At 42.0% G+C, this 24,149-nt stretch overlaps 1 protein-coding gene across 5 annotated transcripts in view; it reads right to left on the reverse strand.

Annotated features, from left to right (window-relative positions):
* Window positions 1–24,149, reverse strand: part of TBL1X (transducin beta like 1 X-linked) — a 287,997-nt gene that overhangs the window by 24,551 nt on the left and 239,297 nt on the right. For all 5 annotated transcript variants that reach the window (XM_075915224.2, XM_075915214.2, XM_075915234.2 and 2 more), the window contains 3 exons: window positions 18,822–18,967; window positions 12,289–12,550; window positions 8,496–8,628 (listed from right to left, as the gene is read on the reverse strand). In XM_075915224.2, the coding sequence (XP_075771339.1) occupies window positions 8,496–8,628; window positions 12,289–12,550; window positions 18,822–18,967 (541 nt within the window). The remainder of the gene's footprint in view (window positions 1–8,495; window positions 8,629–12,288; window positions 12,551–18,821; window positions 18,968–24,149) is intronic.

Consider the following 24,149-nt stretch of genomic DNA (forward strand, 5'->3'; position numbering starts at 1 on the left):
TCTTGTCAAGGACTTTCACAGGTTGACTGTGCACTGAGTGAAGAAAAACTTCCTTTTGTTTGTTTCAAACCTGTTACCTATTAATTTCATTTGGTGACCCCTAGTTCTTATATTATGGGAAGGAGTAAATAACTTTACCTTATTCACTTTTTCCACACCAGTCATGATTATATAGATTATATCATATCCCCCCTCCGTCTCCTCTTTTCTAAGCTGAAAAGTCTAAGTCTTTTTAATCTTTCTTCATACGGAACCTGTTCCAAACCCCTAATCATTTTTGTTGGCCTTTTCTGAACCTTTTCCAATGCCAATATATCTTTTTTGAGATGAGGCAACCACATCTATATGCAGTGGGTGTACCACGGTTTTATATAAGGGCAAGATGTGGGCGTACCATGGTTTTATATAAGGGCAATAAGATATTCTCCGTCTTATTCTCTATCCCTTTTTTAATTATTCCTAATATTCTATTTGCTTTTTTCACTGTCGCTGCACACTGAATGGATGTTTTCTGAGAACTATTCATGATGACTCCAAGATCTCTCTCTTGAGTAGTTATAGTTAAATTAGTCCCCCTCGTATTGTATGTATAGTTGGGATTATTTTTTCCAATGTGCATTACTTTACATTTATCAACATTACATTTATCAACATTACATTCAATTTGCCATTTTGTTGCTCAATCACTTAGTTTGGTGAGATCTTTTTGAAGCTCTTCACAGTCTGCTTTCTCCAGGTCATTAATAAATAAGCTGAATAGGATTGGTCCCAGTACAGACCCTTGGGGGACCCCACTAGTTACTTCTCTCCATTCTGAAAACTTACCGTTTATTTCTACCCTTTGTTTCCTGTCTTTTAACCAGTTATCAGTCCATGAGAGGATCTTCCCTCTTATCCCATGACAACTTACTTTACTTATGAGCCTTTGGTGAGGGACCTTGTCAAAGGCTTTCTGGGAATCTAAGTACACTATATCCACTGGCTTCCTCTTGTCCACATGTTTATTGACGCCTTCCTCAAATAATTCTAGTAGATTAGTAAGGCATGCTTTTCTTTACAGAATCATGTTGACTTTCCCCAACAAATTATGTTCATCTATGTGTCTGACATTTTTATCCTTTAATATAGTTTCAACTAATTTACCCAGTACTGATGTTAGACTTACCAGTCTGTAATTTCAAAGATCACCTCTAGAGCCCTTTTTAAATATTAGCATCTCATTAGCTATCTTCCAATCACTAGGTACATAAACTGATATAAAGGATAGGTTACAAAGCAGTTAATAGTTCTAAAATTTCTCATTTGAGTTCTTTCAGAACTATTGGGTGAATGCTATCCAGTCCCGGTGACTTGTTACTGTTAAGTTTACCAATTTGTTCCAAAACCTCCCCTAATGACACCGCAATCTGGGACAATTCCTCAAATTTGTCACCTAAAAAGAATGGGTCGGGTTTGGGAATCTCCCTAACATCCTCAGCCATGAAGACCAAAGCAAAGATTTCATTTCATTTTTCCACAATGACTTTATCGTCTTTGAGTGCTCCTTTAGCATCTTGATTGTCCAAGGGCCCCACTGGTAATTTTGCAGGCTTCATGCATCTGACGTACTATTTCTTTTTGAGTTTTTGACTAGCTGTTCTTCAAACTCCTTTTTGGCTTTTCTTAATATATTTTTACACTTAATTTGACAGAGTTTATGCTCCTTTCTATTTTCCTCACTAGGATTTATTTCAGAAGGTTGAAAAAGCTACCGGGGGGAAGCTGTTCTAGATTTGATCCTAACAAATGGGGAGAAACTGGTTGAGAATTTGAAAGTGGAAGGCAGCTTGGGTGAAGTGATCATGAAATCACAGAGTTCACAATTCTAAGGAAGGGTAGAAGGGAGAACAGCAAAATAGAGACAATGGATTTCAGGAAGGCGGATTTTGGTAAGCTCAGAGAGCTGATAGGTAAGGTCCCATGGGAATTGAGACTGAGGGAAAAAACAACTGAGGAGAACTGGCAGTTTTTCAAAGGGACATTGTTAAGGTCCCAAAAGCAAGCTATTCCGATGTGTCGGAAAGATAGAAAATACAGTAAAAGACCGCCCTGGCTTAACCACAAGATCTTGCATGACCTAAAAATAAAAAAGGAGTCATATAAAAAATGGAAAGTAGGACAAATTACAAAGGATGAATATAGGCAAACAGCACAGGAATGCAGGGGCAAGATTAGAAAGGCAAAGGCACAGAATGAGCTCAAACTAGCTACAAGAATAAAGGGAAACAAGAAGACTTTTTATAAATACATTAGAAGCAAGAGGAAGACCAAGGAGAGGGTAGGTCTACTGGTCAGCGAGGAGGGAGAAACAATAACAGGAAACTTGGAAATGGCAGAGATGCTCAATGACTTCTTTGTTTCGGTATTCACCGAGAAGTCTGAAGGATTGCCTAACATAGTGAATGCTAGTGGGAAGGGGTAGTTTTAGAAGGTAAAATAAAAAAAGAACAAGTCAAAAATCACCTAGAAAAGTTAGATGCCTGCAAGTCACCAGGGCCTGATGAAATGCATCCTAGAATACTCAAGGAGCTGATAGAGGAGGTATCTGAGCCTCTAGCTATCATCTTTGGAAAATCATGGGAGACAGGAGAGATTCCAGAGGACTGGAAAGGGCAAATATAGTGCCCATCTATAAAAAGGGAAACAAGAACAACCCAGGAAACTACAGACCAATTAGTTTAACTTCTGTGCCAGGGAAGATAATGGAGCAAGTAATTAAGGAAATCTTCTGTAAACACTTGAAAAGCGGCAAGGTGATAGGGAACAGCCAGCATGGATTTGTAAAGAACAAATCATGTCAAACCAATCTGATAGCTTTCTTTGATAGGATAACAAGTCTTGTGGATAAGGGAGAAGCGGTGGATGTGGCATACCTAGACTTTAGTAAGGCGTTTGATACGGTCTCGCATGATATTCTTATCAATAAACTAGATAAATACAACTTAGATGGGGCTACTATAAGGTGGGTGCATAACTGGCTGGATAACCATACTCAGAGAGTAGTTATTAATGGTTCACAATCGTGATGGAAAGGCATAACAAGTGGGGTTCTGCAGGGGTCTGTTTTGGGACCGGTTCTGTTCAATATCTTCATCAACAATTTAGATATTGGTATAGAAAGTACGCTTATTAAGTTTGCAGATGGTACCAAGCTGGGAGGGGTTGCGACTAATCTGGAGGATAGGGTCATAATTCAAAATGATCTGAACAAATTGGAGAAATGGTCTGAGATAAATAGGATGAAGTTTAATAAAGACAAATGCAAAGTGCTCCACTTAGGAAGGAACAATCAGTTTCATACATACAGAATGGGAAGTGACTGTCTGGGAAGGAGTATGGCAGAAAGGGATCTAGGGGTTACAGTGGACCACAAGTTGAATATGAGTCAGCAGTGTGATGCTGTTGCAAAGAAAGCAAACATGATTCTGGGATGCATTAACAGGTGTGTTGTGAGCAAGACACGAGAAGTCATTCTTCCGCTCTATTCTGCGCTGGTTAGGCCTCAGTTGGAGTATGGTGTTCAGTTCTGGGCACCACATTTCAAGAATTATGTGGAGAAATTGGAGAGGGTCCAGAGAAGAGCAACAGGAATGATTAAAGGTCTAGAGAACATGACCTATGAAGGAAGACTGACGGAACTGGGTTTGTTTAGTTTAGAAAAGAGAAGATTGAGGGGGGACATGATAGCAGTTTTCAGATATCTAAAAGGGTGTCATAAGGAGGAGGGAGAAAACTTGTTCATCTTGGCCTCTGAGGATAGAACAAGAAGCAATGGGCTTAAACTGCAGCAAGGGAGGTTTAGGTTGGACATTAGGAAAAAGTTCCTAACTGTCAGGGTGGTCAAACACTGGAATAAATTGCCCAGGGAGGCTGTGGAATCCCCATATCTGGAGATATTTTTAAGAGTCGGTTAGATAAATGTCTATCAGGGATGGTCTAGACAGTATTTGGTCCTGCCATGAGGGCAGGGGACTGGACTCGATGACCTTTCGAGGTCCCTTCCAGTCCTAGTATTCTATGATTCTATTCTATGATTCCGCTTTTTAAAAGACATCTTTTTATCTCTCACTGACTCTTTACTTGCTTGTCAAGCCATGGTGGCACATTTTTGATTCTCTTACTGTGTTTTTTAATTTGGGGTTGGGCCTCTATTATTGTGTCTTTGAAAAGTTTCCATGCAGCTTGCTTTTACTTTCATCACTGTACTTTTTAATTTCTGTTTAACTAACCACCTCATTTTTGTGTAGTTCCCCTTTCTGAAATTAAATGGCACAGTGTTGGACTGCTGAAGTGTTTTTCCCACCACAGGGATGTTAAATGTTTTTGTAGTCGCTATTTCCAAGCGGTGCAGTTATATTTATCTCTTGTACCAGATCCTGCCCTCCACTTAGGACTAAATGAAGAATAGCCTCTTCCCTTGTGGGTTCCAGAACCAGCTGCCCCAAGAAGCAGTCATTTAAAAATGTATCAAGTAATTTTATCTCTGCATCACATCCTGAGGTGACATGTACCTAGTCAATATGGGGATAGTTGAAATCCCCCTCAGTTATTGAGTTTCTATTTTGATAGCCTCTCTAATCTCCCTTAGCATTTCATAGTCACTATCACAATCCTGGTTAGGTGGTCGATAATGTATCCCTACTGCTATATTCATATTATTAGTGCATGGAATTACTCCCCATAGAGATTCTATGGAACATTTTGGTTCATTTAAGATTTTTACTTTTTTGATTCTACATTTTTTTTCACGTATAGTGCCACTTCCCCACCAGCATGACCTTTTCTGTCCTTCTGTTATATTTTGTACCCTGGTATGACTGTCTCCTATTGATTGTCCTCAGTCCACAAAGTTTCTGTGATGCCTATTGTATCAATATCCTCCTTTAATACGAGGCACTCTAGTTCGTCCATCTTAAGAGACACTGAACACAGTGCACTGAGTTTAGGAAGACTGACTAGATTATTTAATGAAGTTTGAAAGCTAAAACACACTTTTAGTTCTGGTACTTTGTAATTGTTTATAGGACATAAATCTTTTATTAATAAGAGAGGGCTAATGCCTTAACATACAACTAATTGGGAAATTGCCTTATGTTGCTGTTGGCTTCTTCATTATGCAAAATTCGGCACTAACATTGTCCTAATTGAATAATCCATTTTGTGCCAGTGTTTGAAATCAATGTTTTTTAAGCAACAGAGCTATCAGACCCTGTTTGCAATTTGCTAATTCTAGAAGAGCTGCAGTTTCACTTCCAGTGGTTTTATTTATTCAGTATTCAGGCTCTGCTTGGGCAATTTTATTTTCCAGTATTTTAATTTTGTTTTTCTATTCTGTTCCTCCCAAGGCTATCTAAGCTATTATGTGTCCCTGCAGAGTACCTCCACAAGCCTAACAGTGTGAGGCGGAGTATTTGTGTGTTCTTTCCTTTTGTGGTTGGGAAAAGCATCCTGATTTCTTCTGAATGATTCAATGAACCCTGCATTATTAGAGGACCATGGTTCAAGCACAATTTGGGAAGATATTTAATCTCCTTAACCCTCTGAAGCATTCTAATCTGCATGATAAAGAAGCTGATTCCAGCATGCATGTCATGAGCGCTTGAGTTAGAGGAGTACTGTACGGATTTTCTCTTGGGGGGAGTATTGCCTAACTTTTAGGAAGCTTAGTTCTGAAAGAGTGTCTTTTCTTTTCCTTTTTTAATTGCATGTTCTCCAGCCCCCATATAATTATAAAACAAGGAAGAGGATATATCCAAAATATTATTCATAGGGCAAATAAAATACCCATTCCATGGCTGTCGGGATTGTTGTTAAATAGCCCTAGAGAAGAAATTGGCTGACTAATTGTCTTGCCCAACCCTTTCAGATTTTGTTATTGTTAATCTTCAGATGCAAGTTTCAGGATCATTTTTGCTATATTGTAGCTGAGATTTAATATTCCTTGTGGTAATTTGACAGGTTCAATTACTTATTAGTTTATTTTAAAGATATTATCCAAGGGTTCCCAGTCATTGTTCAGTTAAGAATGTGGAAAAAATAAGTAAGACAGAAAAATTTAATAACTAAATACAACTTTTTCTAAAAGTTAAAATCAAGTGTGAAAGTTAACTGGAACACAGATGATTCCCAAACAATGAATCATATCTAGGAGCTACTAAAAATCACAGGTGCATTTTTCTCATAGTTTATACATAACCGCATTTTCTATCATTATTTTCTTTGTCTTCGCCCTCTTTTCTATCCAAGCGGCTTTTTTACAATCTTTGTCATATCTGGTCTTTAGGCCCTGACCATGCAATTACCTGTCCTTGGGCAGACCTCTGCAGCCACAAAACTACAACATGAGGGCTTTGCCCTTTGACTACAAACTTTTCAGAGCAGATGTCAACTTTTAGCATGGTAATGCAGCACTGGGAACAACGGGTCTTGACTATGCTTGGAACATGCATCATAGAAATGTATAAAATAATGTGTGCATGAAACTATTTATCTCGCAGAACTGAAGCTTAGATGTTAAAAGATATTGTACAGGACAAACCAGACTTCACAGAGAGTGGTAAAATGGCTTTTAACATCAGATGGTAATTACTGGCACTATGGCTGAGGGATTGCTTGAGCTTTTTGTGGCCATGCACCCAAGCTTTGTTTATCAGCCCAATTTACAACATGCAATTATTTTTATTTGGAATTTTCAGTTGCTTCATAATGTGCAATTAATCTTTCCATGTAGCTATTTTAGGATTTTCTATGGCCATACACTGCCATAATATCTGAGCACCTTCCTCATAAAACAGATTGAAAATAACAAAGCCCTTTGTGGACTCCATTGTCTGGCTCTTCTTTCTGTTTGGGATATAGAAAGTCCTGTTTGGGGCTAAGTCTCTTATTTGGAGGTCATGGAAGAGGGAACAACTATGAATGTTGTTACAATGGCAAACTTTTACCAAATAGGAAGTTTTTGCAGTGTTTCCTAAAGGTGGCCAGAGTGGATCTGTCTGATCTCTGGAAATTCATTCTGCAACCACATCCCTTCAACAAAGGGCTTTTCTACATGAGCAATTAGACTACAGAGAATTGGGGATGCTGATCTACCCTAGTCTATCCATGTACATCCTGCTGATGTGCGCTAATAGTTTTTTAGTACACTCTGAGCTAGTCTTATTTCAAAGAGGACTAGATCCAGGAGCAAAACAATCTGTTAATGCTGGTCAGCAAGATGCAGCTGGACAGTTAAGAATCAAAGATGGTAGACTGACATTCTGGTGGCCTTCCTTATGTAGAAAAGCCCTCAGAGTGCTTTAGTGCTGGCTCTTTGATGCTTCATTTTGGGCTATTCTTTTAACATTTTTAACAGGACATCAACATTTCTGCAAATTATCATGATCTTCTGTAAAAAGTTTATTTTTATTATCATTATTATTTAGTAGTAGTAATAGTAGTGGCAGTAGTAGCAGTGGAAGTGGTGGTAGCGATGGTGGTTAAGAGCCCCAGTCATGACACAGGACACAAAACCGAAGACGGGACCTGACCCAAATCTAAATATGGCCAAGTTTATCCTCAGGGGCACTTGACTCATAGAGAACTACTGGTAAAATGTCATAGCAAAGTGCTCCTAGTGTGGATGCAGCTATGCTGGCAAAGCTCTGCTATGGGCCTAGTAAAATTACCCCTCATGAGTAAAACAAGTGAGATCAGAAAAAGTAGAGCTTTGCCAGTACAGCAGTGTCTACCCTAAGGACTTCTAGTGGCACAGCAGTACTGGTCATGGATCTCACTTTTTCAGACTCATGAGTGATATAACTATGCTGGCAAAAGTTTGCAGTTTAGTTTCATTTGCCATTTTGTTGCCTGATTGCTTAGTTTGGTGAGATCTTTGGTCTTAACTATCTTGGGGTATGTCTACACTACCCCGCTAGTTCGAACTAGCGGGGGTAATGTAGTCATCTGCAGTTGCAAATGAAGCCCGGGATTTGAATTTCCCGGGCTTCATTTGCATGAAGCCGGCCGGCGCCATTTTTAAATGCCGTGTAGGGGTTCGAATTAGCCGGCATTTAAAAATGGCGCCGGCCGGCTTCATGCAAATGAAGCCCGGGAAATTCAAATCCCGGGCTTCATTTGCAACTGCGGATGACTACATTACCCCCGCTAGTTCGAACTAGCGGGATAGTGTAGACATACCCTTGAGCGGTTTAGTATCATCTTCAAATTGTGCCACCTCACTGTTTACTCCTTTCACTTCACAAACCCAGCACGTGCTAACTCTGCAAACATCTGAAGCACTGGATCACCTCACAACTCTTTCCAACTCTGCATGGATGCTGTCCTAGCATGAGAAACTGTAGAAGTGGTCCCTCAATCTGTACTATTCTCTCATGTTTTTTGCACCTTTAAATCAATCCTAATTGAAACAGATGGGATTTTATATATCTGGAATGTGGTTGCAGTCATTGCCTTACCCAGATGCTAGTAGGTCACTGACAGGGTTCCAGGCACAGATGAACACTTCTGATTCATGGCCCCGAAGGACTGTTGCTTTGTTAGGAGGTATTTCAACATCCCCGTCAATTTCCATTGGCTTTGAATGATTATCTGTTAAAAAAAGAAAAAAAAAAGGAAATATCAGAATGTAAGTGCTCTGTGAGTTTTTGTTACAGACTACATAAAATATGGCTTGATACAGTAAGCTATTTTATGGCTTGAAGCTCTCAACATTTCATAAATGTCATTCACTACAGTTTTCTGGGTTTTTATTTGTGATTGAAACTTGTGTAACTTTTCCTCCACATATAGAACATTGCCATGCTTAATAACATCCTGCTGCTTTTCATCAAATATAATGATAGTTTACTCAATCTGTTGTTTAAATTTGGTTTTATAAAAATCGTTTTGCTGATCTATTAATAAAAAGCATAATACCACATTTATATTAAAAAGCTTTATGTTGTTCCCTCAAGAGTAGTATGTTGTACATTCCTTTTCTGGGATGGTATAATGTAGTATATAAGGCCTGAGGCCACACACTGAAAAATGAGAATAAAAATAAATAGTGAATTGCTGCCTCATTCTCTCAGCAGAGTTAATGCTGTATACTAAGGCAGAAGTCCAGTGGACAAAACCATTTCAGCTCACACAATTGAAGGCTGTATCATAATGCATATGAACACAAGGCCTGAATTAAAACTGGCTGGGTGACCTTAAATCTGGCTTTCTAACTTTTGAGTGCTTGACTTTGCAAACGAAAGAGCTTTCATTGGTATGCAATTTCCTGTTTTGTTTTGGAGGGACAAGACCTTTGCCAACTTATAACAGGTCTTTATGCAAGAGGTGATCCACTTGGAAATCCTCTGTGAGGAAACCAGAAGGCTCTTCATCCTATCTGCTGTAGCTATGAAGAGCTGGGTCATGTAATGGATGGAAGAGGTACTACCTTTCTCTAGACATCCCAGCCATTCAGTTAACTAAATTTCCTATAAAGGGAGAGACAGTGGATATAAAGGAAGTGTTGGCAGGGAGCCAGGAGAGATTTGAATGGTTCATTTTGCGTGAGTTCAGAGCAAGAGATGGGAGAGAGATGAAGTAAGACAAGAATCACGCATAGAATTTTCAGCAATATCCATATCTAGAAAGGACTAAACCTCGAAACAACAGATGTAAGTGAATAGGGAATGTTTAGTTAGACACAATAATGTTTAGTTAGACACAATATTTTCTTTTGTACTCCCTCTCCATACACTGTAACTTTAAACTGAATCTCAGAGAAGCAATTCTCTGTTTTTAATCTGCCTTTTTCAATTGCTCTATAACACCTAGCAACCAAGTATGATTTACCAAATATATCTTCTAAGACCAGAATAAGTGCTGACTCCATCAGGAGCACTCTAAATCTGATACTGCACTCCTTCTTAGTCTTAGGTTTGAAGAACCCGTCACTTATGTGCCCTTTGGCAAGGCACCTGAGAACTACTATGTGGATCGCTTTGGGCATAGGTCATTTACAGTGATCACAAGGCTTGAAGCTAAGTCCTGTTTGGAACTGACAAAACTGTAACTACTGCTAAGGGAAACTAACTCAATTACTATGTGTACTAATGTTTCAGGAACACTATTTCATATGAATGAAGCCTAAACAACACTAGTAAAAGCAGCAAATGTCCCATGTACCGTCACTGGTTGTAAGAAGGAACTAAGGGGGGGGGAGGAGGAAGGGAGGGACCAGCAGCGCCCCTTATACTATGCCATACCAGTGTCACTCCAGAAGGAGCCAGAGCTGCTCCCCTGTGGATATTGCTGAGTGGAAAACTTCTGGTCACTGGTGTGTGTGTCAAGTACACCTTGAGCAAGCACTTGAAGAACTCTCGTATTTTGTTGTTTAAACAGGTCACAGATGGCTGACAAGGCCAGTACAACTGAACAAGGATTCTAAAGTTTTGCGAGCCTCCCCCACATATCTTCTTACTCTTTCAGAGCTGATGCGCCACTAAGATGGCATAGTGTGAATGGTTTGGAGACAGGAAGTTTGCAGCATCCCACGGTGGTGCAAATACTTTCACAGGGCCACTAGTCCCTGGGAAGCTCTGCAGGCTCTCTCCATAGCCTACTTCTATTGATCTTTCAGGCCTCAGCTCTTCTTCCAGGACCCACAGAGCGATTGCTAAGCCAGTCACTACTCAGAGACCTTCTCCCCTTCCAAATCCCAAACTGCTGCTTGTTCCTTTTACTCTCTGCCTGTTAGGTTGCTTATTCAAATCTAACAACCCAAATTTGAAAAGGATAGTGGTTTTCAGGTATCTAAAAGGGTGTCACAAGGAGGAGGGAGAAAACTTGATCTTCCTGGCCTCTGAAGATAGAACAAGAAGCTTAAACTGCAGCAAGGGAGGTTTAGGTTGGACATTAAGAAAAAGTTCCTAACTGTCAGGGTAGTCAAACACTGGAATAAATTGCCTCGGGTGGTTGTGGAATCTATCTCTGAAGATATTGAAGAGTACACTAGATAAATATCTATCAGGGATGGTCTAGACAGTACTGGGTCCTGCCATGAGGGCAGGGGACTGGACTCCATGACCTCTCGAGGTCCCTTCCAGTTCTAGTATTCTATGATTCTATGAAATTTACTGCATGTGAACCTATGTCTCATTGCGTTGATACAGCCCTTAGCATGGCCTTTTCTCTTTCTCTGTGAAAATGTATTGAAGAGCATAAATTCAGACCTTACTACACCACAACAAAGAAGGACAAAATGGCCATGTGACATGCAGTACAACAGCAATTATTAACGAAACTCCCTCTGATTAAAATCACTGCAATAGTTATGCTATTAGAAAGCCAGAAATGGACATGCTCTGGCTCTGAGACCACAAACAGACTGCAGAGATGTATGATGTGATTTTTGTGGCTTGCCTCACTTTTAATACAAGAACGTGCTCTCTTCTTCGACTAACAAGGATGTGGCACCAGAGGGTCTGTAATTTCTTCAGGCCACACCTTCACACTAAAGATGGGCTTGAGAGTGTAACTCCTGACTAAGGGATTGAGCCACACAATTCCCATTATTTTCAATAGGAGTTGCTATATAACGTTCACAATCTAAACTAGGGAGGCCACACTTGGTTTCATTTATCTTAACTGGGGGGTAGCCTCAAGGCACCTGGCAAGCTGGTAATTTAGGCAATGCTTTGGCACCCTGAACAAAACAGAAGGCCCAGAAGGGACGTGGCTTCAGGTGGAGAGGGAAGGACTGGGGCAACCATCCCTTAGCACTGCTCGGACAGTGCCATGGCCCTCTTCCCCTCAGCCAGCCTCTCCCGCACAGCACTCCGGTGGAGATTTCTTGGGCTCAGGGCTCTAGCGACTGCCGCTGCAGTGACGATCCCGGATGGGAGCCTCAGACCCTGTTGAATTGCTGGTCCTTGAGGTTGTTGCTCCCTTTGCCCCCATAGTTGGCGGGCCTGCAGAAGGTGCACACAGCTTAATTCAATGCTGCCTACCTGAGTTTGCAATTCTGAAAGGCTTATTTAGTCTTGTAAAGGGATAGGACAAACTACTGACTATACCAGCACTGCAGCCTGCATCTCCAATGCATAAGATTTACACAGAAACCTTTCTGACTATGCTTTAATAGCTTTCCAGGATAACTCTCCCACGAGTTCGCTCACATTACAACTGCTGGGTGAACATCATGCTGCCGCAAAAGCATTATTCCAACCAGCGTTCATCTGAACATAGGAAAATGGGTTCTGTGCTTTCGCTTACTTATTGCATGTGCCCCATTCTCCTCTCCATTCACAGTGGCTTCTCCATTCTTTGGTGTGTTCTGCTGGGAAACAGCTGTTGCTGTTGCTGCTGCTGCCGCCGTTGCTGCTGCTGCTGCTGCTGCCGCTGCCGCCGCTGCACTGGCTTGTTGCTGAGCTAGTTTCTCTCTGAATGCCTGTTGTCTGGTCTGTACCACATCAGGCATCACTGCGTCTATCAGAGATAGTGACTCTATTGGCCGGCCATCAAATACTGTACCATCCTGGGGACAAAATAAACAGAGGGAAAAATGCAGGCTTAGAATATTCCCAATGGAGCAAGGTCTGCAGAAAGGGGACTATCAAAGAGAAACCAAACACATGGGCACTGTGAGGTTACAGGGCTTTTGCTGTGACCGAAAAGTACAAGAACATCGGAAATTTCTCTGCTTTATAAAGTTTAAAACTATGGTATCCAAGCTTTGCCTAGAAATGTCTGATGTGGATATAGAATTTGTTGAGAGAGTGTATAAATTCAGCTACATAAGATATTTGAATGTATGAAAGAAAATGGAGTTATACAAAGGTTAATTATCTAAACCTTAAGAAAAAAAATGTCCCCTTCATTTTGCATTTCAAAATCAAAGAGTCAAGGGCTATGCAGTGAAACAGACATGGGTCTAATTGAGAGGGTATGTAATTGTGTGCACTTTTGCTAAACAATGAAATTGTTAATGTTGGCATATATATGTTCTCACACTGTTGAGATCAATGGAAAAGTTCACACCTCTCAGAGCTAGCATTTCAGGCTCCCTGCAGACTCAGACAAAAACATCATTACATCAGTGTACACTGATTCCCATTTTGAAGGATATCTTCATAACTACAAGTGCTAGAGATTTATTTTTTTACATATGAAAACAAAGTCATAACCCATCCCTGTCTGATTTTGGTAATTGATGTGACCCAGCAGAGAAAGATTTCTAAAATGGAAATATACAGTGGTGAGAGACTTGAGTGGAGAGGTGGCAAAAGAAGGAGCTGAGAAACAATTCTCACTTTATAGTAACCCTGCCACAACAATTTAAAACTGAAATCTAAAGATAACAACTTGACTGACTAGTCTGGACTTGCTGGAGCTATCATTTTCAGCCTTTATCATTCCACCACCCCCACTCCCACATATATTAGTTCTAACTAGATTTTCCAGAGACCAAAGACAAACAAAAGACTTTGGGATAAATAGCCTGAATTTAAACTTACTCGGGGTCTTCTGATCTAGCAGAAGCATAAGAGTTCAGGTCTACTGAAAATCCCCATCTTATGAATGGGGTGAAAGGATTGGCCTACTAAGTCTTATGACTGAGTGACTGATCTGAGGTTATGAACTTGTAACCCTAAGAAAATCTGCAGGGTGGGAGGATTTTTTCCTGCCAGAATCCACATTAAGGTGGGGGTTCCTGGTAAGCCCATTAGCATGCAGGCAGTTTCTTTTGATGTTTTTAAATATGTTTTCTCTCAAGTGCTTTTTACCTTGAGAATAAAACAGGGTTGCTTAGGTATAGCTTTGTAGAACTTATCACTGTTGGCAATCTCTATCCATCTCTCAAGAGAAAGCAGGCGGGTGGCCTTGGGCAACCTATGTGTGTGCTGGGAACTACACAGTGAAGGCAGGAAACTCCGCAGCCTGGAAATACCTCAGTCAGAAGGGAGAGACAGTTGGGGAGCTGGAAGCCTGAAAGTGGGTGCCCTTGTTGAAGCACTGAAGGGAAATACAGGTGCTGTTTCCTTGAACAGTGTGACATATGAAACTTTTAACTGAGGGCATACAGGGCTTGGTCCTATATTTATTGAAGGCAATAGAAAAGCTCCCATTGACTTTCACAACAGCCTTAATCAGGCTTCTTTTTTTGCACGCAGAATATTGTGGGCATAATTATGGTCATTACTGTAGATGTAGGAAATATTAAATACTTGCTGATTACAGCTGGATACTTTGACATATATGGTAGCATAATTGCAGGCATAAAAATGAAGCTAGAATATAAAACTCAGGCCCATTACTGTACACAAAATTTTAGAATCTGAGCCCTAACTGTGTGCCAGAAAGGAGATAAGGGACTCAAAAGCTGTTGCAGGTAAAGACCTGAGGATTCCTCACAGTGTAGGGGAGTCCTTGGCAGGTCCAATACAGTGCAGCAGGCATGCTAGCCTAAGATGGAGACATTTCTGCGCACACATTAGAGAAGGCGCATACTGATTGCTTTCTGCCTTCACTGGATTTTGGATTGTAAGCTCCTTCATTTTAGAACAACCGCTAGCAAAGATAGGTGATCACTCCTGGTAGGAAAGAAAATTCTGAGGCATGTTCGGTCTACCTCTAACTTTCTTTGAATGGCACAATTGGCAAGGAAATGCTTCCAGTTCCCACCATGTTCTGTCTTCTGATCATTTCCAAACAGTGTCTTTGTGTGTGCTTTTAAGCATGAAGTGCAAGAACAACTCGTTGCAATAAAGGTGAAAAAATTGTATTTGCAATTGTGATAAATCACAATTATATTAAGGGACATGAAATTGGAGATAAACTTATTAAATGTCACAACTGGACAAGATAATTCATAATGAGCGAATTCATAATTTGTGTATTCCATCTGAATAAGTCAAAACACACCGAAGCCCGCAAAATGTGATGATCAGTGTTTTTTAAAAAGTATACAAAGCACCATAAATCTAGTGACAGTAAACATGTTTTTAGAGCATTTTCTCAATTTGGGCAGAGATCCTGAAATTAGTTCTACTTGGAATGACTCTTGCATCAGCACCTAGGCCAAATGGTCTGTCAGTTGTGATGTCCACAGGTGCAAGAGTCCACCCACCTGCATCCAATTGCAACATTAGGGCAAAGTATCAAGTGGCAGAAAATCAAGATAAATCCTGAAGGGTGCTTTATAATTAAAAATACATCAAAGTATAATTTAGCATTAATCTCAAATGCCACTGCTTTTATATTAAAGAATGATCATTCCTAAATATGACTTGTTCCATTCAGAGAGTAAAACAAATATTAAATTTTACCTCTACACCAGTGGTTCTCAAACTTTTTGCCCATGGACCACTTGTCTCAGTGTAAACCTTTGTGTGGACCACCAGTTGCTAATGGAAGCCCACCACTAATTACAAAATTACACCCAAGCCATTTTGCTAGTGCTGCAGCTAGAAAGAATGGTTTTATTTAAATTATTACACAGATGAAGTGTTTTAACTTTCTCATGTTAGCTTATGAAACCACATTTTAAATAAAGTACAACAATTATGTTCAACACAAAAGGTTTCAATGTTTTGTTTATTTATGGCAGGGGTGGGGAAACTTTTTGAGTTGAGGGCCAGTGACACACAGAAAAATCAGTTGGAGACCACACAAGTGAGGAGCAAAAGAACTCCTCTAAAAACCCCGAACCATCACTGATGTGGCCCCCAACTAAGACACCTCACTCTTCTGGTGCTCAAGCCCCACAGGGTGTGGGGAAGGGACATGGAGGACTGAGGTTCAGGACTTCCCATAGGCCAGATTTACTTTTCTGGGGTTCCAGAGTTAGTGCATTTATGGACCCCCTTAGGTTCTGGGGTGGGGACAAAAATGAGGGATTCAGTGTGCGGGACAGGGCGGCCAGTGAGTGGGAAAGGGATGGGGGTGTAGAAACTGGGAGGAAGGTAGGGTGCAGAATGGGAAGATGTTGCAAGGTCTAGGTGGGAGGTAGGGTACAGAAGCAGGCTGGGAGTAGGGTATCTGGCCAGGGGCAGGGAGCAGGAGCAATGGTGGATGCAGGAGCAGGGTGGGGGTAGAGGTCTGGCGAGGCGGCAGGGCGCAGAAGCAAGGAAGAGTGCACAAGCAGGCTGGGGGTAGGGTGTTTAGCCAAGAGGGAGGGTGCAGGAGCAAAGGAGGGTGAAGGACGGAGCTTGTGGTAGGCTGTCTGGTTGGGGGGAGGATGCAAGAGCAGGCTGGGGGTAGGTTTTCTAGCCAGGAGGTAGGGTGCAGGAGCATGGGAGGTTATCGGAGCAAGCTGGGGGGTGCATGGTCTTGGTGGGGGATGGGAGTGAGAGGGATTATATTGTGGGGGTCTGGGCAAAAGGGCTTTATGCCCCCTTGCATTCCCTCAGCAGGGTGGGGAGGGGGAGGGAGCTCAGCCTCTCCTTCCCCATGCAGCAGGGAGCCCGTGTAGCTGCAGCACCAGCTCGGCTTCCCGCGTGGAGGGCATGCAGGGGAGGGAGGAGGTGAAGAAAGACCACTGAAAAATCAGAATTGTTTTCAGAGAAGAAGTTTGTGTGAAGCCTCCACACAAAAGCCTGCTGCCTGATTTGCAGAATAAATGTTTTTTAAGCTGTCTTGTGGACATGAGCATGATAGTTCCAGCCTTGGAGATGCCTTTAAAAACACGTAACCTCCTTATTGCTCACGGTTTTCAATTCTTCCATTGTCTCCCTCCCTTTTTTCACATGCTGAACCGTGTGATCATCCGAGTCTTCTCTGGCCAGCCCCCAAGAACTGCTGCTTCTCACTTGAACCACCTTTCAGGTTTTATTTAGAGCTGATCTCTTCCCACTGAACACTCTCATCTGTGAACATTTTACCAACTGCAACTTTGAATACCCTGGACGGGGAGACCACAAGATCAAACACAGCCACTGCTATGTTGCATGTCCTTTTACTTGGCCGCTGCTGAACAAGCAGGAACTGGAGAGGGAGAAAATGACGGCAGGATGCCGAGGTGGCCGCTGGCTCTGTTAGGGGGACAGGACAAACCCTCTTGTGAGCCCTCTGTGTTCCACATTCCCCTACAGGCAGACACTCATAGTCTAAGCCCTGGCAGCCCAATGGATGGACGGCAAGATCAGAGCGGGGTGCCCTCTAGCAGAGTACACAGGCCGGGCAGGTCCCCAACGCAGCAGGTGCAGTGCAAGGGGAAGCACAGGGTCAGCTCCTCACTTGAGAATCCTGATTCCGGGCCAAATCCCAGCGACATGGTGACCGGAGTAGAGAGGTGACAAGAGGCTCGAGGCTGCTGCAGACTTTGAGCACAAAGAACAAGATGGGGCTGGCCGCCTCATCTGAGGTAAGGGGACATGGACAAGCCCCCATGAGAGCCTGTCATATCTTACGTTGTGTGGGGGAAGAGAGGGCTGAGCTCAAGCCACGGACCACCTGGGAGGTGGCCGTGGACCATTAGTGGTCTGCAGACTGCACTTTGAGAACCACTGCTCTAAAAATAAGTGCTGTACATAGAATACAAGGTCTTCACCTTCTTTTTTCCCGTCCTTTTGTTCTTCCCCCTACTGCTCAGGTATTAATATTTTACAGCCAAAAGAGATCACAGCTTTCATATGAATTAATGTATATTAAAGATTCCCACTCCCCATGTATTACCTGACATGCAGAGGTAAATATGTTCCCCTTCCTGATTTCTTAAAATATTTATTAGTTTGGGTATTATAATGGATTTTCCATGCCTAAGGTGCATGAGGTGGGAGAATGGATGTACACAAAGGAAATTATTATTTAGAATCAAGATCTTAATTAAAAGTATCCATGGTGAATATTGTGTAATACAGGAAGACCTGGATCATCTCATTTCCTTTTGCTGTGGCATCGTGTTATTAAGTTAGGCAGCGCAGAACTACTGGACTTTCCTGTATAGTTTCTTTGTGTCACTGAGTCTATCTGGTTGGGAACTTGCCACCAGGATTAGAATTCAGGGAATGCCTTGATTCCGGTGTCTTGCTCAGTCAGACCATTTGATCATATGTTGCCTTTTTTAGAGATGTAAAATGTAAAACCAATTAAGAGGGGCTTCCTTTCCCCCCCACTGTGTCCAGAGTAGCCTCTGTCCGCAGTGGATCCTGCAGGGCTGGAACAGCCTCCTGCCCATGGTGGGCGGGGAGATACTACAGCCCCCACCGATTAACTAGAATTGGTAAGTATCACCCATGAAGGGTGATCCTTGCCAGTTAACTGGTTAACCTTTCACATCCCTAGTCTTTTTTAGGGCTTGATCCAAAAGCTGATTGAAATCAATGGGAATTTTTCCATGGACTTTGTGGATTTTGGATCAGGCCCCTAAGGCTCGCTGGTTGTCCTCTCTGCTAACAGTGCATATAATCAAAGTTTTAAGATACAATGCAGACTTTCCCCACTGATTGCTTCTGTGATTTTGAAAACAGAAACACTTTTTTTAAAAAAAATGCACATATATTTTCTTATGCAACATAAGTCTCCCTGCATATTTAACTTTTTTACTTAGAGCTCAGTAACATAAAAAAAACCCATTTCAGTATTGTAAAGAAAATCCACTAAGCGATAATTGCAAATGGAAAGTATTTTAGAGCCTTTTTGAATGCTGGGGCGAGATGAATTGAAATGAAGCGGATCTCCAGACACCCGAGTAGCTGCCTCATGTTCACCTGACCTGTTGAGTTTAACCAAAAATGTGTGATTTTGTATGCCAACTCCTAGCACGTTTGTAGATTGCAAAAAGTGCACATCCTGCTTGTGGTACTTACTTCATTGATGCTGATCTCAGCCTCCACATACTGCAGGCCTTTCTGAAGAATAGAGATGAGGGCAGCAGGTGGCACTAGTGTTCCATTGATGTTGGATTGACTAATGTGGCTTTCAATACCAAAGGTAAAGGCCGAATGGGAGAAACCTGAAAGCAGGAAAGGAAGCCATGATATGAAATCTGAGCTCATCAATGTGATAGGCACCTTTTTCAGTCTAAAAATATATTGTTTAAAACTGTGAAAGGCACTGACACATAAATGGAAAAATGCAGTTTGATTGGACTGGGTCAGTTAGGTTAAAAGAGCCATCTGACTGTTTCTTCTTCCCTTCCCCTCCCACCACATTTCATTTGTAAACAAAAATTATACGGAAATGAAAAGCCCACATGACCAGCATGGAAGCAAAAATATACCCATTAAAACCATTCATGCTCGTGGCTCATGGTAGGTAGTAAAAAAAAAAAGAAAAAAAGACTCAAATTGTCTGTTTCCTCTCTAATTTAGTATCAAGCTTTTCAAAAGGCAAACACTTAAATCTCTATCAATGCACAGGTTGCTTCTGGCCTAGACATCCTTGCAGCTCACACAGGGGAGCCATTCTCTTCCAGAAGATAAGAAATACTCAATTCTCTGCCCACAGCTCTGATTACTGGCTATAATCTGACACGCAGAGCTTAGTCATTATAACATGAAACAACAACAGAAAGAGGGAGGCCAGTCTCATAGATCTGTTTTCTGGAAGTGATCAGTAATAGCAAAAATAATGAATTGGAATGTATCACATCACAGATGACAAGCCAATTCACTGGCACCACTTTCTCTGTTAACCCTAAGCCTTTCTCGTCCCCATTTCGTCTTTGTCATCTTCCTAGGAAACAGCTGATAATAAAGCACCCTGCATCTCAAATTAAAGGGCTTAGCGGCTAAGCTTTGAAAGAAGGAGCAGCAGTTTAATCATGAGGGGAAACTAGTCAGAACTGTGGCTTTGTGTAAGAACAAGCGTTACGACCTGGACTGTACATGTGAGTATACATGCGGGAGGGGGAAGGGAGAACAGGATGTAGATATAACTGTAGGAACCCATTTATCACTATGTTGTCTCCAGAGCATTAATCTAACATTAAAAGCACTGAGGAAACCACCATTGCCATGTCTCTAACAGGAAAACCCTCACACTCTCCACTGACTAGACATGTGGGAGAAGAGAACAGCAGCTCTCAAATGAAAATACTTCCGTTATATATATAACTACACCTCTTCCCTCTGTCAACAGCGGTTTAATTTATAGTTTTGTCCGTTACGGGATTTCCCCTCTCCCCCCCACACACATCAATGCTCTGTCCAACTCTGGGGGGGGGGGGGGGGGGGTGGAGAGGGGAGAGGGGAGGTGATTATAGAGTTATTCCAGAATTTTAGGAGGGATGCTCTCTTGCTCTTCCTTTGAAAGATTATTTTGGCAACCAATCCAACTATTCCAGTTACTTGGATCAGTAGCAAAACCAAACTCAGAAATACAATCTCCTCAGCCGCCTCTACCACACACCCACTGAAACTGAAATATTTGCTTCTTAAAGTTCCTCTCCTTTCCTCCCCCTCCTCCCTTCTGTTAGTTGTTTTCCCTTCCCCACATCTTGACTTATGCTGCTGTCTCCACAGGGTGCCCACTCTGCCCATCAACATGTATGCGGAAGAGATCCAGATCTGGCTATAAGTCTTATTCTGAAAAAGAACAGTGGGTTAAGCAGAGATGTAATAGTGTCGTCAATTATATGATACAAAAGCTTATAGGTTAATGCTATAGACCAGTTTCTCAACCTTTTTTTTGTTTATAAAGTATCCCTTTAAAAAAAAAATTATAAATACCCCCAGTACCTACAGTTTACAGACATACAATTTTTTTCCTACCATTGCAACACATTTGTTTAAACAACTTAATCATAGCAGGGCGGGTGATGAAATTTTTGGGTGTAAAAAGTACAAAAATAATAAAACGCTGTAAAACTTAAAACAAAAATTCAGTTTTCTCCAAATTTCAGTTGTTTTGATGTACCCCTCCCCCCCCGCCCAGACTTCTCTTGAGTACTCCTAAAGGTATTCGTACCACTGGTTGAGAAACACTGGTATAGACTACATGCATCTCCCCCCCCCCATCACATTATGTAGCAGGGTGGCCAACACCCCCCACTCAGTCCTGGCTTGCGCTGGGTCCAGGACCTATCCCCCCTGCGACTCTGCATTTATAGTGTATTAGGAGCCAAGAGAGCAGCTTGGCTCAGTTCTGACTCGCGCCGGCTCCGGGAACTCAGATGCCCCTCAGAGAGAGGCTGCTGCCACCCTGCTCTGCTGCTGGATCAGAGGTAGCAGCATGGGGCAACAGGCAGCCGGTACACGAGGGGAGCTGGTTTTTAAACTGGTTTCCCGCACCAGGGCTGGCCTGAGCCATTAGTGTGCCCTGGGCTCCGGGAGTGCGGTGCCACCCCCGGGAGTGTGACACGTGCGCGGCCCCGCCGCTGGGTGCCCGGCACATGCATGGCCCCACCCCCGATACATGCGCGGCGCTGCACCAGGCACCCAGCGCATGCGTGGCCCCGCCCCCACCTGTCTCGGTAGCCCCGCGTGGTGCCCCCTACAATGGGGCACCCCAGGCGGTAGCCCGGTCAGCCTGTAGCTTGGGCTAGCTCTGTCCCTCACAGACCAGCTTCCGTTTGGCACCCCGCGCTGCTGCCTCTGATACAGCAGCAGCAGTGCAGAGTGGCAAGGGGTTCCTTGGGAGTGGAGCTGTCCTCACCCCTAGGGACTACACCCCTAGGGAATAGTCAACTAAACCATAAGAATTCATGAGGTTAATTGATTATTCAATTAAGCAATATTTAACATCCCTCCGGTGAAGAAAAGAACGGAAATGAGAAATGTCCTGGTTCTTCATTACTTGGTCCAGCCCTTCCTTCTGTTATTTGTTGCCCAACCTCCCAGTCAAATTATATTGTAAACTCTGCCGGGCAAGGATTTGTTCTAATTTATTCTGTCAAATGTGCAAAGCGCGTTTCTAGCTGGTGCAAAGATAAGTACACTAAGAATAATAAAGTGAACACAGTTAGCCGGTGCAGAAGTGTATCCAGAGCCCTGATTTCAGAGTTGCTTAACACTGAAATCTCCATAGCGATGGTGCGTGACTATCTGCCCAAACAGGTTCTGTTTTATTTTAAGCACATTCTAATATTCTTTTTTAAAGTTGGCTCTTTTCAGAATGGTATCGTTGATTTCATGGCCAACCTACTCAGGCACTCACAAATGGAGAGCAATCAGGCAATTACACTGTGGGTCAAGAAGCATAAAAGTTCAGACAGCAGTTACTCTGTGATCCTGACAGGTAAGGCTTTTGTAAGTGGTGTCTGGCTAAATCAAAGGACTGGTGCCATTTAAATGCCAAACCACCAAACTACTGCAGCAACAGATGTTAAGCTACAAGTCTAACTATACCCTACGAATCATTTTAACTGTACTTTTGCACCTGTTATTGCATCCCCTTCTTAGCTGGCTGCTGGCAGATTGAGAGTTACATCTTGGCCTAGCAGACAGTAGGCTATACTTTGGGCCTGCAGCTAATCATCGTGCTCAGTACTGAGGGATATGACATATTATAGAAGGCTGCTAACTCATCATCACCTGCTCGAACATGAAAATGCACTTATTCTGCATACAACAGTCACATTAATACAGACAACTGCAATTTTTCATGTTACATCCTGAAAATATTATATAGGGGGATGGATTTGAGAGACGGATTTAAAAACAGATGTTTAGCTTCTAGCTTAAATGAACGCATAGGATCTCTGCAGATGTTTATGTAACATACCATTACAAGCAACTGCAAGACAGCTAAACAAAACAGGCATGGCTAGGGCAACACTGACAGGCAATACTTAATCTTTTGAGCATAAGCTGTTTTAAAGGACTGCTTTCCTAACATTTTAACAAACAAGATTGCGGCATGAAAACCAAGAAATCTATCAAACAAAGGTTGGCTGATTGAACAATGTTTGATGTCAGACTCCCATTTGAACAATATTGACATTAAACGGCATATTTTAAAAAAGAAAAAAATTCTCCTATATTCCTGTACGTCTCCAGCATCATTTTATAAAATCATTAGGAAATGGACATTTTGTACACTATATGCTTTTGAAGTGTAACTCACACAACAGCAAAATTGAATGAAGCTGCACACGTCAGGGTTCCAATGACATTGTAAATCACTGAGCTTTGCTTTCATGGTTACCAGATGTCATCAGATGTCTTTGATGTCTGTGTGCAGTATTATATAGCAGAATTGTATCTTTCTATATTTCAGCCATACACAGAGATGATCTCCATTAAACAAAGGCAAGTTTCAAAGGTTAGCTATTTAAATGGTCATGTTACATGGGGTTAACTTGGCCCCTCTTCTAAGGTTCATAAACCCACATTAAGGAGCCAGAAGCTGGAACGCCACCCCTCTGGTGACTGTAGAGGCAGTTGGGGAGAGGCAGAGCAGAGACAGAATGTTCTCTACAAATGGTAGATATGATTTGATGGGAACAATGTGAATTTGTAATTGACTGAAACGAGAAACACTGTAATAGTACTGAATAAAGCAGGGAAGAAAAGATGTTGAATCTGTGGGCTTGTTTACACGGTGACACTCCGGAAAAAATAATCCAATGTGTAAAATTAGAATGGATTAGTTAAACTGCACTAAACCAAATTAAGGCCACTTAAATTCTGAATGAGTCAATGCTATGAATTTAAGTCTACCTAGCTTGCATTGGCATACAGCTGCCACAGTAACTACATCACTTGCGCATGTCTACACTTTTTTCATTGTGCGAGCTGTGCACTTCCTCACTGCTCATGGAAGTGGAGTTAGTAAGTTGGTGTAGAGGGGCATTTACATCAGCAGGAGCAAAATTTAAGTGTAGACACTTCCATAGTTAGGTCAACATAAAGCTGGCTCGCGTCAACCTAACACTGTGGCGTAGACAAGTACTGTGTATCCATGTGCATTATTTCCCATCAACTATGTTTAATTTCCATCATTGCAGTAATTCCATATTGTTCCACTAATTATTATTAATTTGTATTCAGTTACTACCAAGGAAGTGGGATTCCATTGTGCTAATTCCTACTTCCTACACCGACACATGATAATAGGTTGTAGATAGTTGCTATCAATAAAGAAGTAAAAACAGTCACATGGAGAGGGAGAGGGAATATGATACCTCACGCTACTTTCATTCCTCCTTTCCTCCTCCCAACTGAACTGGCTTGTCATCTGTGAGTGACACATTC

Source organism: Pelodiscus sinensis, chromosome 1 (assembly GCF_052426305.1).
Source record: "Pelodiscus sinensis isolate ZL-2025 chromosome 1, ASM5242630v1, whole genome shotgun sequence".
Lineage (NCBI taxonomy): Eukaryota > Metazoa > Chordata > Testudines > Trionychidae > Pelodiscus > Pelodiscus sinensis.